Consider the following 17,890-nt stretch of genomic DNA (forward strand, 5'->3'; position numbering starts at 1 on the left):
TCAGTGGTTACTGCACCACAATGGTTTGATCAGTGATCTCCATGCAGAAATGATGGGACTGAAAATAGGATGGGAAGATACCTTTCGAGGCTCTTGAAACAAGAAGTAGAGAAAGCAATTCTTTTAAAGAGCCAAATTTACTTATGTCTCTCTCCAGGTAAAACCAAGCTGGAAATTTTTGTTTATTGTTGAGCCAATACCAGCTTGTATTAATTAAGCCAATATCTGCTTAATTAATAAGGCCGAGTAGTATGCATGTAAGTTAGGCATGCTCGTACCTCCTCTGCTCTTATGTTTATATAAAGTTTCTGCCAACACCCTAGGCCTCCTGTCATTCCACACAAATGATTTTAGCAGGTTTTGCAAATTTTGTATGGATTGAAATGGTAGAGTGATCGGGAGCGTCCAAAAAAATAGAGTATTTTGGGCAGAATGATGGATTTCACAACCATCACCCTACCAAAATTCAATTTGCCTGAAACATGAAATATCCTGAGAGACAGTTACATTGATCCCACTTAGATTTGCTTTGACAGTTGCTTGGATAGAACTAGCTAAAGTGATTCCAAGATAAACTAACCCTTTATCTTCCCTGGCAAACTCAGTACTTCTCTTTAGCTCCCCAATTTCCATTTTAGTCATGTTGAGGGTCAAAAATTTCGACTTGTGAGAGTAATCTAGAAATAAGAGGCCCTTGAAAACATTTCCAAGTCTGGAGCAAGTGCTCTGATGGAATTCAAGGGGTCCTGTAGGGTCAAAAAGAGGTCGTCGGCAAATAGTCCAATTTTAAAATGACGGGAGGGGAAATCAAATCCTGCAATATTCTTATTGGATCTGATCTTTTCAGCCAGTGGCTGTATTGCTAATACAAAGAGCAAGGGTGACAAAGGGCACCCCTGTCTTGTTCCGTTCGAAATGGGGAACGGGTTTGAGGCAATTATTAGCATAAATTCTGGGGGTGGGGGCAGAATATAACGCAAAGACCGATGACAAGAATCCTTGGCTAAAACCAAATTTAGTTAAAGTTGCTTCCAGGTAAGACCAATTCAGCCTGTCAAAGGCCTTTTTCTGCATCCAACGCCAGAAACGCCGATCTAGTATTCAATAGATTTGCCCTGGTAAGTAAATTCAAAACTCTCCTTGTTCCATCCGCTGCCTGACGTCCCCCTACAAAGCCAATCTGGTCATTGGAGAGCAATCGAGCGAGTATGTTTTTTAACCGTTCGGCAAGTAATTTAGAATAAATTTTAATGTCATTGTTTATGAGTGATATTGGCCTGTAATTTTGCATCCTCTCCGGGTCCCTCCCTGTTTTCGGAATCAGAATTACAGCTTCCAACATCTCTTTTGGGAAGCAGCCCCGAGAGGATGCTGCATTAAATACTGAGACCATATGTGGGATCAAGGCTTTAGAAAAGGTCCTGAAATATTCGGAGGAGAAACCATCCGGTCCCGGGGATTTTTGGGATTTTAATTTATTGATAACGGACAATAATTCCCCTTCCAAGAAGGGGCTGTCAATTTGCTCCAAATCTGATTGAGTCAACCTGGGAAGGTTGATGTCCGCCAGGAAATTAATAAATTCGTAGTTTACAACAGGGGCCCCAGGGTCGTCTTTAAGATTGTACAAACGCTGGTAAAATTCTGCAAATGAGTTGGTAATATCTTTAGGGTGTGTTTTGTGTTCACCCAAGAGGGAGACTATCTTGTTTATCCTTCTCTTAACTCTCTCCCATTTCAGTTTCGCCATCATGTATCTGGTGGATGTGTTCAATGATGTTTAAGTCTTAAATTTTGAGGCCTTGATTACTGTCTCGTATTCTTGGCTAATTTCGAGTCTTAGGCTTTGTCTAAGTTTTAAGATTTCCCCTTGAAGGGCAAGGGAAGGAAGTGTCAGATTGTTTTGTCGTTCCTCTCTTTCATTGATCTGTTTTTGTAATTTGGCAATTTTTTCTCCGTTTTTCTTTATACCTGGAGGAAATCTGGATGAGATTTCCCCTTAATACAGCCTTGTGGGCGTTCCATAGTGTAAAAATATCAATTTCCTCTGATTGGTTTTCATTGAAGAAGTTGGCAATATGATTTTCAATCTCTTGTCTAAACTCAGGTATTTTAAAAAGTGATGGGTTGTTTTTCCAGAGACGGGTATTTTCTGGGGATGGGCCTAGTGTGAATTGTGTTAAGACCGGGGAATGATCAGATAATGACTTGTTCAAGATTTTAATACTTTGAAACTTAGTTAGTGTAAAAATATTTGTAAGAATCAGATCAATTCGTGAGGATGTCATATGGACATCCGAATAGTGGGTGTATTCCCTTGAAGATGCATTAAGGCAGTGAAATGTGTCGTAGTATTCATTTTGAATAAGCCAATTTTTTTAGTACTGGGGCCTTGTACCTGACCGATGAGGTAGAATCCAAGCTGCTGTCGGGTATTATGTTAAAGTCTCCAACCAGGACAAGGTCCCCGGATTTCATTTTGTTAATTTTCTTTTGGAGTTTATTTAAGAAAGAAATTTGTCTTTTATTGGGAACATAGGTGTTCACTACCGTGCAGAGCCTATTATTGAGGAGACAAACAAGGATGTGATATCTCCCCAAGGAATCAGTAACCTCATTGAGCAATTTGTTCGGAACATCTCCAGTTACCAAAGTAATGACTCCAGCTTTCTTAGAAGGACCTAAGGATTTGAATTGATGAGGGTATTTTTTGTGCTGAAAATATGGTTGGTGGTCAACCGCCGTCTAAACCTCCTGTAAACAAACAATATCAGAGTGAATGTGATTGATCTCTTTCCATATTGCAAATCTCTTATGGGCACTATTGAGACCCCTGACATTGTAAGGTAAAATCTGCATAGCACTCCTAAAAAGGGAACAGTAGGTTAACAACTAAAAAAACAAAACAAAAAAAAACAGGAAACAGATAGACAAACTTGCCTAAAAATAAGACCTAAGAGAAAAAGGAGAGCTATCTTAAAAAAATAAATAAATAAATAAGGTAGCAAGAGTTCTCCTGGCGGACTTCAATACGGCTAAAGTCTCACCTTAATTTGGGGGCAAAATTAGAAATATGTGGCCGAGATCCCGGAAGGACATCATGTGTTTAGAGGTATATTGTACCAACTAAAAAAGCATATAGGACCAAAGATAGTTTCGAACCCTATTTTCATAGTTTCACTAAAGGATTTGAAAACCCCTGCTAGAAAACCTTCTGTAACTTGTTTACTAGGACCAAGATATTGGTCCAAATCAAGTGAAGGAGATGCCACTGCCATTATTATTGTCAGAGTTTCGAGTGTTCTTTTAACCCTCTGTCTCTCCGGACTATTGTTAGGGGAATAATCATCCTAGAAACTTTCAGATTCCGCAGCACAAGAATGGGGTGTGCTCTCTGGATCATTATGAACTTTTCATTTAGCCGAAATAGTGGTGTCCATCCCCTCTACAGGAGAATTAATCAGGTCTGGAGGGCTGGCTGCCCCTTTACAGTTACCTTTAGAGGAGGGCATGTTAGTTTGAGATTTTGACACTGAATTTTTTAAAACAGCCATTACCCTCCTTAATACTTACTATAGGTTGGGATCTGCAATTGTTTTAGAAAGGAAGACCTCGACTCATCTCCCTTCAATGGGGATGTCAACTTGCTCAGGCTTAACAGGCTAGGAATGTCTTCATATGACTTTGAGATTGCCCCCATGTGTGACATAGAATTTTTTTGAGTCTTAGTTTTGTTTCTCAGTGTTGCAGCATCCATTTTGTTCAAGTGCCTCTATGGCAGTGTTTATACGAGAATTAAGTGAAGTACTAGAATTCAATTTTTAGGAATAAATGCAATGAGATGTGGAGTAGGTATTACTAGATTTCAGGAATAGACAAGAATTATATGAGGTACAGTTGTGGCCAAAAGTATTGACATCCCTGCAATTCTGTCAGATAATACTCAGTTTCTTCCTGAAAATGATTGCAAACACAAATTCTTTGTTATTATTATCTTCATTTAATTTGTCTTAAATGAAAAAACACAAAAAGAATTGTCCTTACAGGAGAAAAAAAGAGGCATTCAAAGAAAAGAACACGGTCCCTACAGTCAAACATAGCAGAAGTTCCCTGATGTTTTGGGGTTGCTTTGCTGCCTCTGCGGATCCACAGCAGTTCCCATAGAACACCTGTGGAGAGATCTAAAAATGGCAGTTTGGAGAAGGCACCCTTCAAATATCAGGGACCTGGAGCAGTATGGTCTAAAATTCCAGCAGAGTATTGTAAGAAACTCATTGATGGTTACCAGAAGCGGTTGGTCGCAGTTATTTTGGCTAACTGTACTGGGAACGGAAGATGCTGGCAGCGTGGAGAGGAGGGACAGATTCCGGGGGCTGTCGGATGGTAAGTATAATATCACATTTTTCTAGAGTGCCCGATGCTTTAGAATCGGGCCAGCAGCTAGTATTTAATAACCGTGGTTAGTCGTACCTTCTGTTCACTTCTAGCTAATTTCTGGCATATTTCTACTGTATCCTTTGTATCCATTATATACCTGTATCCCTCAAGACTCAGCTTTGAAAGCGCTTCAATTTTTTCTTAAAAATTACAGCCAATATTCTGATGATCTTATTGAATTTTTACTGCAAGTTATTTTTTCTTTATGAAGCACAATTTATTCTCCTTTGATGATTACATTTATTTACAGAAAATGGGAGTTCCAATTGGAGCAAAATACTCACCATCTTTAGCAAACATCACTATGGCATATTGGGAAAATGAATTTATTCAATTGACAATCCTTTTCACAGGAATTCATATGGTATGTTAGATACATTGATGAGACCCTCATTATATGGGGGGAGATGTATCTGCCATACCCAAATTTATGGATTACATTAATTCCATTAATTACAATATCCATTTTACACATAAATCAAGTAATCATTCCATTGCCTATTTAGATTTAGAGCTTCAGGCTAATGCCAGTGTATAGGCAGTAGAATTCATCATAAGCCAGTAAAAGGGAACACTATCCTTCATGCTCATAGCAGCCACCCCAAGCATGTAACTAAATCCGTTCCGGGAGGAGAGCATATTAGATTAAATAGGAATTGCTCCAATGAAAAAGACATGAAGGAAGAATACTCAGTTTCTTCCTGAAAATGATTGCAAACACAAATTCTTTATTTGTCTTAAATGAAAAAACACAAAAGAGAATGAAGCAAAAAGCAAAACATTGATCATTTCACACAAAACTCCAAAAATGGGCCAGACAAAAGTATTGGCACCCTCAGCCTAATACTTGGTTGCACAACCTTTAGCCAAAATAACTGCGACCAACCGCTTCCAGTAGCCATCAATGAGTTTCTTACATTGCTCTGCTGGAATTTTAGACCATTCTTCTTTGGCAATCTGCTCCAGGTCCCTGATATTAGAAGGGTGCCTTCTCCAAACTGCCATTTTTAGATCTTTCCACAGGTGTTCTATGGAATTCAGGTCTGAACTCATTGCTGGCCACCTTAGAAGTCTCCAGTGCTTTCTCTCAAACCATTTTCTAGTGCTTTTTGAAGTGTGTTTTGGGTCATTGTCCTGCTGGAAGACCCATGACCTCTGAGGGAGACCCAGCTTTCTCACACTGGGCCCTACATTATGCTGCAAAATTTGTTGGCAGTCTTCAGACTTCATAATGCCATGCACACGGTCAAGCAGTCCAGTGCCAGAGGCAGCAAAGCAACCCCAAAACATCAGGGAACCTCCGCCATGTTTGACTGTAGGGACCGTGTTTTTTTCTTTGAATGCCTCTTTTTTTCTCCTGTAAACTCTATGTTGATGCCTTTGCCCAAAAAGCTCTACTTTTGTCTCATCTGATCAGAGAATATTCTTCCAAAACGTTTTAGGCTTTTTCAGGTGTTTTGGCAAACTCCAGCCTGGCTTTTTTATGTCTCGGGGTAAGAAGTGGGGTCTTCCTGGGTCTCCTACCATACAGTCCCTTTTCATTCAGATGCCGACGTATAGTACGGGTTGAGACTGTTGTACCCTCGGACTGCAGGGCAGCTTGAACTTGTTTGGATGTTAGTCGAGGTTCTTTATCCAACATCCGCACAATCTTGTGTTGAAATGTCTTGTCAATTTTTCTTTTCCGTCCATATCTAGGGAGGTTAGCCACAGTGCCATGGGCTTTAAACTTCTTGATGACACTGCACACGGTATATGCAGGAACATTCAGGTCTTTGGAGATGGACTTGTAGCCTTGAGATTGCTCATGCTTCCTCACAATTTGGCTTTTCAAGTCCTCAGACAGTTCTTTGGTCTTCTTTCTTTTCTCCATGCTCAATGTGGTACACACAAGGACACAGGACAGAGGTTGAGTCAACTTTAATCCATGTCAACTGGCTGCAAGTGTGATTTAGTTATTGCCAACACCTGTTAGGTGCCACAGGTAAGTTACAGGTGCCGTTAATTACACAAATTAGAGAAGCATCACATGATTTTTCGAACAGTGCCAATACTTTTGTCCACCCTCTTTTTTATGTTTGGTGTGGAATTATATCCAATTTGGCTTTAGGACAATTCTTTTTGTGTTTTTTCATTTAAGACAAATTAAATGAAGATAATAATACCAAAGAATTTGTGTTTGCAATCATTTTCAGGAAGAAACTGAGTATTATCTGACAAAATTACAGGGGTGTCAATACTTTTGGCCACAACTGTAGGAATGATTTCATTGAACCTATGACTAACCCAGTAAGACTAGAAAATAATTAAAAAAAACCCTTTTGTTTGCCTGCATTTTAGCCCTCAGTTCAATGAAATCAGGAATATTATTCACAAATGTCTACCCATATTATATGAGGATGATACTCTGGCAAAAATTCTGGAATCAGGAGTGAATGTTGTTGCCAGACGAGCTCCTGCTAATGGTAACGCAATTTCACCAGGATTATTTCAGTCTAAAAGGTCTAAACACAATTGGCTCAATTTTAAAGTTTTCTTTGGATGTGGTAATAATAAATGCATCACCTGTAAATATGCTCAGGCAACAAAAACATTTAATAATTATAATGATACACAACCTTTTAATATAAAACTATTTATTAATTGTAACTCAACGAATGTAGTATACAAAATTGAGTGTACAAATTGCCATCTAATATAAATATAGGATGTACCACGAGAAAACTCAAAAGCCGTATATCAGAACATATAAGAGATATTAAAAATAATACCACTCAAAATATATCTAAGGCTGCTAAACATTTCAGTTCATATCATAATGCCAATACCTCATCTTTGATTGTTGCAGGTTTAGAACAATTAAAAAATCCCAGGTGCTGAGGAGATATAAAAAGATGTTTATTAACAAGCGATGCATTCTGGATATATAATCTGGAAACCAGACATTCAACTGGTCTTAATAAGAGAAACTAAATAATGTTTCACTGCTGATGATCTTATTTTTGACGTCTGATTTTAATTTTTGAATGCATGTTTTTATCACAACTTTTTTCTTACGGCATTTTCGGTACAATGTATTAGTGACTGTGAGATTGACCTTTCAGGACCCTGGTATGCTCTGTCACCTGACAGAAGGAAATTACATGATTGGCCCATACCACATATAAAACTGCATGGTGTGATTTGAAGTTTAGCTGTGACAAAAATCTATATGATCGAAACGCGTCACTAGACTTGCAGTGTCTAAGTGTACGTCCAACATGTATTGAAGATTCTACCGTACTATGTTTTAAGACATTTTCAATAAAAGATGGATTTTTGGAGCTGGAACGCCCAATGTTTCTTCTCTTTCTGCTGATTCACGTCTAGTCTGGACGGAGTTCTGAGCACCTGTGGCTGTCGGTGAGCTGACTAGGGCTGAGAGCCCATTTTCTCTTTGCATACAAGGTTGTTTAGGCTATGTGCACACACTGCGGATTTACCAGCGGATTTTTCCGTGCGGATCCGCAGGTAAAAGCACTGATAAAGTGACCTGTGATTTTCCCCTGCGGTTTGACACCTGGACAATGGAATAGGTGTCAAACCACAGCGGAATCCGCAGAAAGAATTGACATGTCAAAACAGCATGTGCACGGTAGATTGTAAATCCCATAGACTTACATGGTACTGTACACTGTGGAACTGCTGCGGATCCGCAGAGGCCAATGTGCAGCGGATCCGCAGCAGAATACGCAGCGTGTGCACATAGCCTTAGACTGTCCATAGAGGTGGACTTTCTGGAAGAGTGGGCAGAAAAAAGCCTCTTATTACACACAAAAAATGTAAGGCTTGTTTTGAGTTTCTCAAAAGACATCTGAAAGACTCTCCAAATGTATAGAGGAAGGTACTGTAGTCAGATGAGACTAAAATTGAACTTTTTGTCCACAAAGGTTAACGATATGTCTGGCACCAAACCAAACTAGCTCATTATCCCAAGATCACATCCCCACATTGAAGCATGGTGGTGGCAGTATCATGCTGTGGTGATGTTTTTTGCCAGCAGGAACAGGGAAAATGGTCTGAGTCAAGGGGAAGATCGATGGTATAAAATACAGAGATATTTTTAAAAAAACCTGTTTCAGTCTGTCAGTCATTTGAGACTGGGACAGAGGTTCACCTTCCAAGACAATGACCCAAAGCATACTGCTAAAAACATCACTCAAGTGGTTTAAGGGGAAACGTGTAAATGTTTTGGAGTTACTTATTCAAAGCCCAAATCTTAAACCAATTGAGAATCTGTGGTCAGACTTAAAGATTGCGACTTACCAGAGGAAATCATTTAACTTGAAGTATGTGGAGCAGGTTTGCCTTGAAGAATGGGCAAAAAGCCCTGTGGCAAACTTATATGGAGACTTATCTAAAGGGACTAGCAGCTGTAATTGCCGCAAAAGGAGGCTCTACAAAGTACTGACATTAAGGGTGTGAATAGTCATGCACATGGAAGGTTTCAGTTACTTTGTCCTATTTGTTGTTTACTTCACAATAAAAAGAAAACCAAATGTTCACAGTTTTAGGCATGTTATTTATGCAAACTGATGCAAACCGTCCAAAAAAAAGTGAAATTTCAGGTTGTGAGGTAGTAAAAAAAAAAAAAGGCTGGAGGGGGGGTGAATACATTTGCTAGCCATTGTATAGGTAATTATAACTCTGCTCTACCCTACAGTTCTTTACAAGGAACGTGAAGCACTCGATGGACTTTCAGGCAGCATAGGTCCAAGTTGTCTTCTTCCAGTCTGTGGTTAGGGCGATCTCTGCTCACCAGGGATGTGGAGTCAGTAAGCCAAACCTCCAACCCCTCAATATCCCTAGCTTCTGTCTCCACAGCACTGTCTCACTACTGAGCATGTACATAAAATGCAGCACAGATTCATCTTAACTAAAAGCTTAAATCCTTAGATCAGGAATAGAACAGACATTTATACAGTAGGACATTTCATAACTTTCACAAATTCTTATGAAAAAAAATTGCAGCACATACTGTATTGTAAAACTGTAACCAATTTATTATACCATATTTTGTGGATTATAAAACACAATTTTTCCCCCAAAATTTTGGGGGTAAATGGGGGTGCGTCTTATAATGCCTTTCCGGCCGCGGTGGAGCAGGATCCCAGGGTCGCAGCTGGAGGAAAGCGTGCAGTGTGGCAGCAGGCCGGGATGAGGGGGTGTTCGGATATGCGGTGTGCTGCTGCGGGTGTCTGGTGCTGCTGTGGCGGGCATTTCTGCCAACATTTTGTGAAATTCCAAAGTCCCTGCAGTTCCATGGTTTCCTATGCTGATCTCATCTCCCAAGATCTTGGTTCCAAGATCTCCACCTGCGCATGCGCCGTCCCCGGCAGCCATTTTCCTGGAGTCCACCACATAGGAAACCATGAAACTGCAGGGGCTCTTGCCTTTCACAAAATGTCGGCAGAGCCCCCGCAGCAGCACTGGACACCTGCAGTAGCATGCCGCACATCCGAACACCTCCTCATCCCGGCCTGCAGCAACGCTCCACTCTTGCCTCCTCCAGCAGCGACCCTGGGACCCCACTTCACTGCACCCACCACCCCCCGTAAGCATTAAGACGCATGTATTATAAGAAGCACCACCATTATATTAAAAAATAAGTTTTTTTCCTACTTTTCTCAAAATTTGTGGTGCGTCTTATAATCCGCAAAATACGGTATATTTTAGGAGTCGGCCCATATTATACCTACTCCATGACTCAGACTCCACAGCCCTGCTGTTCAGGCAGTAACCTCTAAGGTCAGGATCTTTAGCCTGTGCAGGAACCATCAGGATCATAATAAGAAGAGAAAGAATAATGCTATAAACACAGGGATCACCAAAAATAAAAAGTACATTTTATTGAAACACACAGCAAAACAAAATTAAAAACATAAAAAGTATTACAATGACATAGATAAATGCAAACAGCTAACAATAAGACTGCACCCTGTCTACCAAATGATAGAATAAATAGCAAATAAATATCCAGCTTAGTAATTTTTGATATTGCTTTGTATTTTCACATTTATTTTTGCTGACTAAACATGCATGCACAAAATTTCTCTAATTCTGAGGTTTTGGCTTATTAGAATAAATAAATATCTATCATTTGGAAAATGGGGTGCAGCCTTAATGTCGACTGTTTGTATTTACCTATGTCATTGTCTGACATTTTTAAATGTTTTTAATTTTAATTTGCTGTGTGTCTGAATAAAATTTAACTTTTTATTTTTGGTGATCCATGTGTTCAATCTTGATTTTCTTATTTTAATACATTACTGTTCATATGTTACAAGTTGATCCCAGTTATTGGGTGGTGCCCTCTTTTTTTAGTTTGTGTTTGAGCCATCAGCATCAATTGCAGTTTTAATGTGTTACCTTTATTCCAGAGTGAGTAATCCTATAGAAAGTAGAAAGGCAGCACTCACCATTTCTTTTGTGGTTAAAAGTCCTTTATTTTAACTCATATGGACATCCATTAAATGGTGCGGCAGTATGTAGAGGGAAACGGCTGTTTCGTGCTTGGATAGCGCTTCTACGGGTCCAATCATCTGTAGACCTGTAGAAGCACTATCCAAGCGTGAAATGGTCGTCGTCCACCGGTATCCTCGCATCTCTTTCTCCACATAGTGCCGCACCGCTTAATGAATGTCCATATGAGTTAAAATAAAGGACTTTTAACCACAAGGAAACAGTGAATGCTGCCTTTCTACTTCCTATATGATTACTTACCACAAGAAAATAAGTTTCCTTAGCAGCCGTTTCTGTCTTGTAACAGAAGACAAAGCACTGGTGCCTCTCCATATTCTCTATATTCCTGAGTGAGTTGCTACACAATCATAACAGGTGAACACCATGGAAAATGTATTGTAGTGTGTGGGAAACTAAGGGGCACCACTAGTTTTGTGTGCATGCCACAATACATTTCTCTCCTACCTGTTTTTAAAAGTTGTAAATTATACTCTTCATGACCACTCTAAATAAAGGTTTTGTTTAGGGGTGAGTGGTTGAATGAGTTAATTATCAGGTCAATTATTAATTGCATGAGACAAGCGGGGCATTGAATGGTTACCTTGGTAACTGTCTTGATCATGTATAACATCATCTCTCCATGGTCAATATCAAATAGGATGAAAGAAAGCATCAATAGACAACCCTTTATACAGTAGTTACATAAATGTAAAATACATACTTTTCAAATACAGGTGTATTATTTTATCCTTAGTTTTCAACAACAAATGATCATTGGTAATTGTTTACATTTTCTAATCATCAGTTAGTGCACTAAGTTGCTTTCTCTTTCTTTTGTAGACGAGTGACTCATATGTTTTTCTAGTACATGTTGTCTATAAAACAAAAAAATAAAATGGCTACTGCCCTGTGTGAGTTTTCTGATGTTTAACAAGGGTTGAATTCCGATTAAAAATTTTCCCACATTCTGAACATGAAAATGGCTTCTCCCCTGTGTGCATTCTTTGATGAATGACAAGACATGAATTCCGATAAAAACATTTCCCACATTCTGAACATGAAAATGGCTTCTTCCCTGTGTGAATTCTCTGATGTGTAACAAGATTTGAATTCCGATTAAAAACTTTGCCACATTCTGAACATGAAAACGGCTTCTCCCCTGTGTGAATTCTCTGATGGCTGACAAGACTTGAATTTCGAGTAAAACATTTCCCACATTCTGAACATGAAAATGGCTTCTCTCCTGTGTGATGTCTTTGATGGCTGACAAGATCTGATTTGTTTGTAAAACTTTTCACACATTCTGAGCATGGAAATGGCTTCTCCGTGGTGTGAATTTTCTCGTGTACTGTTAAAACTGATTGCTGTTTAAACGATTTCCCACATTTGGAGCATGAAAATGGTTTCTCTCCTGTGTGAGTTCTCTGATGTATTTCAAGTTTGGCTTTACCATCATAAAGTTTCCCACATTCTGAACATGGAAATGGCCTATTTCCTGTGTGAATTCTCAGATGGGCAACAAGATTTTTTTTCCAATTAAAACATTTCCCACATTCTGAGCATGAAAATGGTTGTTCCCCTGTGTGACTTCTCTGATGTATTACAAGTTCATCTTTCACACTATAACATTTCTCACATTCTGAGCATGCAAATGGTTTTTCCCCTGTGTGAATTCTCTTATGTACTACAAGTTTGGCTTTATGACGATAACGTTTCCCACATTCTGAGCATGAAAATGGCTTCTCCCCTGTGTGTATTCTCTGATGTGTAAGAAGGCTTGATTTATTGCTGCAATATTTTCCACATTCTGAACATAAGTATGTGTTCTTCCGTTTGAAAGCCATTTCATTTTCAACAACATTCCTTTGACTTTTATTTTGCATATTTGTCATTGATGAAGCAGAAGAGAGGATTTGTTGAAAATAATCAGATGACAGATTTTTTCTGAGATGAGATTGAGGTGTATCTGCAAAAATTACATGTTCTTCACATGTATGAGATGTGCTACTAGGATTATCAGCCGCAAAACCTGAGAAAATCAATTGTCCCTCGAAGTTCCTGGTACAGTCATCTGCCAAGAATAAAACTGATTATTATTTTTATATAGCATTGCATTTAAATTATAATAATATTTATTTTTATATACTTTATTTAATTTGTATACAAACTTTAATGCAATTCAATTATTGACAGACTAAGACAGTACACCACAAAATAGGGGCTGATTGTGTTAGCCCACCAGGTTGTGCTTCAAATTTTCACTTCTCTATTATAGCTATCTTCTCTGTAGATTCATGTTTCACTGTGTCTGCCACCAATTATTTCCATAGAGAATAGTGATGAGAGAACTCGTGGATGTACGGGTTGGTCGGGTTCGACAGGACTTTTTAAAACATCCTGTTCGGGACCTGAACTTGACCCCAAAATTCAGTGCTGTAAAATGGGCAGAGGAAGGGCTAGGGGTCTCCAAGAGGAAGAAAAATGGGGGTAAGAGCAGGACAATTGCCCTGCAAACAAATGTGGAAAGGGAAATGACTTAAAGGGTTTTTTGTCACCATAGCAATCATGGTAAAATAAGAATAGGACTGCCAGTCTAGTTAAAAATTTCACTCACGGGGCATAGAATAACTACAGAGGCAGCTTACAAATTTTGCCCACAGAGCATGTGGTAGAGTACGCCTCAGCTTAAAAATGTCAGCTCCAGTAGCGTACGTTACAAATGCCACAGATGAAAAGGTAGTAGTATGATCTTGGATTGAGCTGGTGGTCCACCACAAGGCTTGCTACCAGAAGTCCAGCTCAAAATTTGACCCACAGTTCCAACTTCCCCCCCACAGAATCTGATAACAACTTTCTCCCTCAGAGCATGGGGCATAGTACCCCCACAGAAGCTGATAATAAATTTCAACAACAGAGCATGCTTTCACATTTCACTGTGAAGGCTGATTACAAATATCTCACCAGACAATGGGCACAGTACCCCCAACAAACATGGCTGCAGAGTACACACAGTGAATTAAATGCACAGATACAGGTTAAAGAATACACACAGCTGCTTTTGGCACAGTACTCCCACAGAATCTGCTAAAAAAATTAATCCAGCAAGCAAGAGCCATAGTATCCCCATAGAATGTTTTCACATTTCCACAACAGATCCAAAATTTCACCTCGAGTAGCATACAAGCAGCCACTGACAGAAAGCTGGTAGTATGATCTTGGTTCTAGTTGGCAGTCCGCTATGAGGCATGCTACCACCAGTCCCAGCGCCTTTACCTCGGGATCCCTCCCCAATGCTGTTGCCTTAGGGTCCCAGGGACTCAAAGTGTGTCCCTTGAAAAAATGTATTCAAAGCAGGCAACTATGCCTGAATACTTCAGCTAGGGTTAATGGAATTGTAAAAAAAGCTCTGTATAACAAACCCTAAAGACATTCAATACACAAAAACATTTTACAAGCTAATGACAGAGTAGAATCTGTGACTTCTCTGCATTTATTAGGTCACTACTCACCTGTGCGGTAGATTTCTGTATAAATCTCTTCACACAGCTCATAACCCTGCATATATGTCTCAGTAGTATTAATATGGGTCAAATCTTTACCCTGAAACAAAGATTGTAAAGTTACAGACAGTTGTGTGGAATGAACAGAAAAGATGATAAATTAACTTGAAAACCAAAAATGACATGATAGCAGTCTCCTGTATAAATCCAACTTGTTGACTCTTAATTCTAACCAGCTGTCTCTATAACATTAAAATTGTGAGAAGATCCAGACAACATCTAGTGTCTATGATCAACTTTACATCTATTTCAAAAGGTTAACAGACTGGCATTGTTACAAGTACAGGTGCATCTCACAAAATTAGAATATCATCAAAAAGTTAATTTATTTCAGTTATTCAATACAAAAAGTGAAACTCATATAGAGTCATTACAAACAGAGTGATCTATTTCAAGTGTTTAAGTCAATACTTGGCTGGGGCTCCTTTGGCATCAATTACTGCATCAGTGCTGTGTGGCATGGAGGCGATCAGCCTGTGGCACTGCTGAGGTGTTATGGAAGCCCAGGTTGCTGTGATAGCAGCCTTCAGCTCATCTGCATTGTTGGGTCTGGTTTCTCTCATCTTCGTCTTGATAATACCCCATGGGGATAAGGTCAGGCGAGTTTGCTGGCCAATCAAGCACAGTGATACTGTTGTTTTTAAACCAGGTATTGGTACTTTTGGCAGTGTGGACAGGTGCCAAGTCCTGCTGGAGAATGAAAATTCCATCTCCAAAAAGCTTGTCAGCAGAGGGAAGCATGAAGTGCTCTAAAATTTCCTGGCAGGCGGCTGTGCTGACCTTGATCTTGATAAAACACAGTGGACCTACACCAGCAAATGACATGGCTCCCAAAACCATCATTGATTGTGGATACTTCACACTAGACTTTGGAAATCAAGGTCCCAGAGTCTGGAGGAAGAGAGGAGAGGCAGACAATCCAAGCTGCTTGAGGTATAGTGTGAAGTTTCCACAATCAGTGATGGTTTGGGGAGCCATGTCATCTGCTGGAGTAGGTCCACTGTGTTTTACCAAGACCAAAGTCAGCACAGCCGCCGGCCAGGAAATTTTGGAGCACTTCATGCTTCCCTCTGCCGACAAGCTTTTTGGAGATGGAAAATTTATTCTCCAGCAGGACGTGGCACCTGTCCACGCTGCCAACAGTACCAATTCCTGGTTTAAATACAACAAACTCGTCTGACCTTAACGGGGTATTGTCAAGTGGAAGATGAGAGACACCAGACCCAACAATGCAGATGAGCTGAAGACTGCTATCAAAGCAACCTGGGCATCCATAACACCTCAGCAGTGCCACAGGCTGATTGCCTCCATGTCACGATGCATTGATGTAGTAAGTGATGCCAAAGGAGCCCCGACCAAGTATTGAGTGCCTTTACTGAATATACTTTTTAGTAGGCCAACATTTCAGATTTTAAAATCATATTTTCACGCTGGTGTTTTAAAGTATTATAATTTACTGAGATAATGACTTTTGGGTTTTCATTGGCTGTAAGCCATAATCATCAACATTAACAGAAATAAACACGTGAAATAGATCACTCTATTTATAATGACTCTATATAATATACGAGTTTAACTTTTTGTATTGAAGAACTGAAATAAATTAACTTTTCGATTATATTCTAATTTTTTGAGATGCACCTGTATATACCACTAGAGTGACACTCACCATTGGCAAATTATTTTGTATTTTTTAATCTAAGGTCATATGGTCAAGTTTCAGAATGCCCCAAAAAATATATGTACAAAAGTTGGGGCTGCTGACGTACCCATTGCGCTACCAGTTGCATGGGTGTACCATTGTTCAGCAAATTTAAAGGAATTTTGTCCTAAAACAAAGCATAAGGATTTACATATACAGTGCCTTGCAAAAGTATTCGGCTCCCTGGAAATTTTCAACCTTTTCCGACATATCACGCTTCAAACAAAGATACCAAATGTAAATTTTTGGTGAATAATCAACAAGTGGAACACAATTGTGAAGTTGAATGAAATTTATTGGTTATTTTAAATTTTTTTGGAAACGCAAAAACTGAAAAGTGGGGTGTGCAATATTATTCGGCCCCTTTAACTTAACACTTTGTTGCGCCACCTTTTGCTGCGATTACAGATGTAAGTCGCTTGGGGTATGTCTCTATCAGTTTTGTACATCGAGAGACTGAAATTCTTGCCCATTCTTCCTTGGAAAACAGCTCGAGCTCAGTGAGGTTTGATGGAGATCGTTTGTGAACAGCAGTTTTCAGCTCTTTCAACAGATTCTCTATTGGATTCAGGTCTGGACTTTGACTTGGCCATTCTAACACCTGGATACCTTTATTTGTGAACCATTCCATTGTAGATTTTGCTTTATGTTTGGGATCATTGTCTTGTTGGAAGACAAATCTCTTTTCCAGTCTCAGGTCTTTTGCAGACTCCAACAGGTTTTCTTCAAGAATGGTCCTGTATTTGGCTCCATCCATCTTCCCATCAATTTTAACCATCTTCCTTGTCCTTGCTGAAGAAAAGCAGGCCCAAACCATGATGCTGCCACCACCGTGTTTGACAGTGGGGATGGTGTGTTCAGGGTTATGAGCTCTGTTGCCTTTATGCCAAACATATTGTTTGGCAATGTTGCCAAAAAGTTCGATTTTGGTTTCATCTGACCAGAGCACCTTCTTCCACAAGTTTGGTGTGTCTCCTAGGTGGCTTGTTGCAAACTTTAAACAACACTTTTCATGGATATCTTTTAGAAATGGCTTTCTTCTTGCCACTCTTCCATAAAGGCCAGATTTGTGCAGATTTGTTGTCCTATGGACAGACTTTCCCACCACAGCTGTAGATCTCTGCAGTTCATCCAGAGTGATCATGGGCCTCTTGGCTGCATTTCTGATCAGTCTTCTCCTTGTTTGAGATGAATGTTTAGAGGGACGGCCGGGTCTTGGTAGATTTGCAGTGGTAGGATACTCCTTCCACTTCAATATGATCGCTTGCACAGTGCTCCTTGGGATGTTTAAAGTTTGGGAAATCATTTTGTATTCAAATCCAGCTTTAAACTTCTCCACACCAGTATCACGGACCTGCCTGTTGTGTTCCTTGGTCTTCATGATGCTCTCTGTGCATCAAACAGAACCCTGAGACTATCACAGAGCAGGTGCATTTATACGGAGACCTGATTACACACAGGTGGATTATATTTATCATCATTAGTCATTTAGGACAACATTGGATCATTCAGAGATCCACAATCAACTTCTGGAGGGAGTTTGCTGCACTGAAAGTAAAGGGGCCAAATAATATTGTACGCCCCACTTTTCAGTTTTTGAATTTCCACAAACATTTAAAATAACCAATAAATTTCGTTCAACTTCACAATTGTGTTCCACTTATTGTTGATTCTTCACCAAAAATTTACA

At 39.6% G+C, this 17,890-nt stretch overlaps 1 protein-coding gene and 1 long non-coding RNA gene across 2 annotated transcripts in view; one reads left to right on the forward strand and one right to left on the reverse strand.

The window, feature by feature from the left end:
- LOC141074274 (uncharacterized) overlaps nt 1-17,890 on the forward strand; it is a 112,344-nt gene that overhangs the window by 60,777 nt on the left and 33,677 nt on the right. The gene's annotated exons all lie outside the window — the stretch shown is intronic.
- LOC141073827 (uncharacterized) overlaps nt 11,156-17,890 on the reverse strand; it is a 41,497-nt gene continuing 34,762 nt past the window's right edge. Inside the window, exons 6-7 of the mRNA XM_073561293.1 lie at nt 14,448-14,538; nt 11,156-13,009 (exon numbers count right to left, since the gene is read on the reverse strand). Of these exons, the coding sequence (XP_073417394.1) occupies nt 11,838-13,009; nt 14,448-14,538 (1,263 nt within the window). The 3' untranslated portion in view covers nt 11,156-11,837. The remainder of the gene's footprint in view (nt 13,010-14,447; nt 14,539-17,890) is intronic.

The sequence above is a fragment of the Dendrobates tinctorius genome, unplaced genomic scaffold, assembly GCF_039654945.1.
Source record: "Dendrobates tinctorius isolate UK_male_01 unplaced genomic scaffold, ASM3965494v1 ptg000014l, whole genome shotgun sequence".
NCBI lineage: Eukaryota > Metazoa > Chordata > Amphibia > Anura > Dendrobatidae > Dendrobates > Dendrobates tinctorius.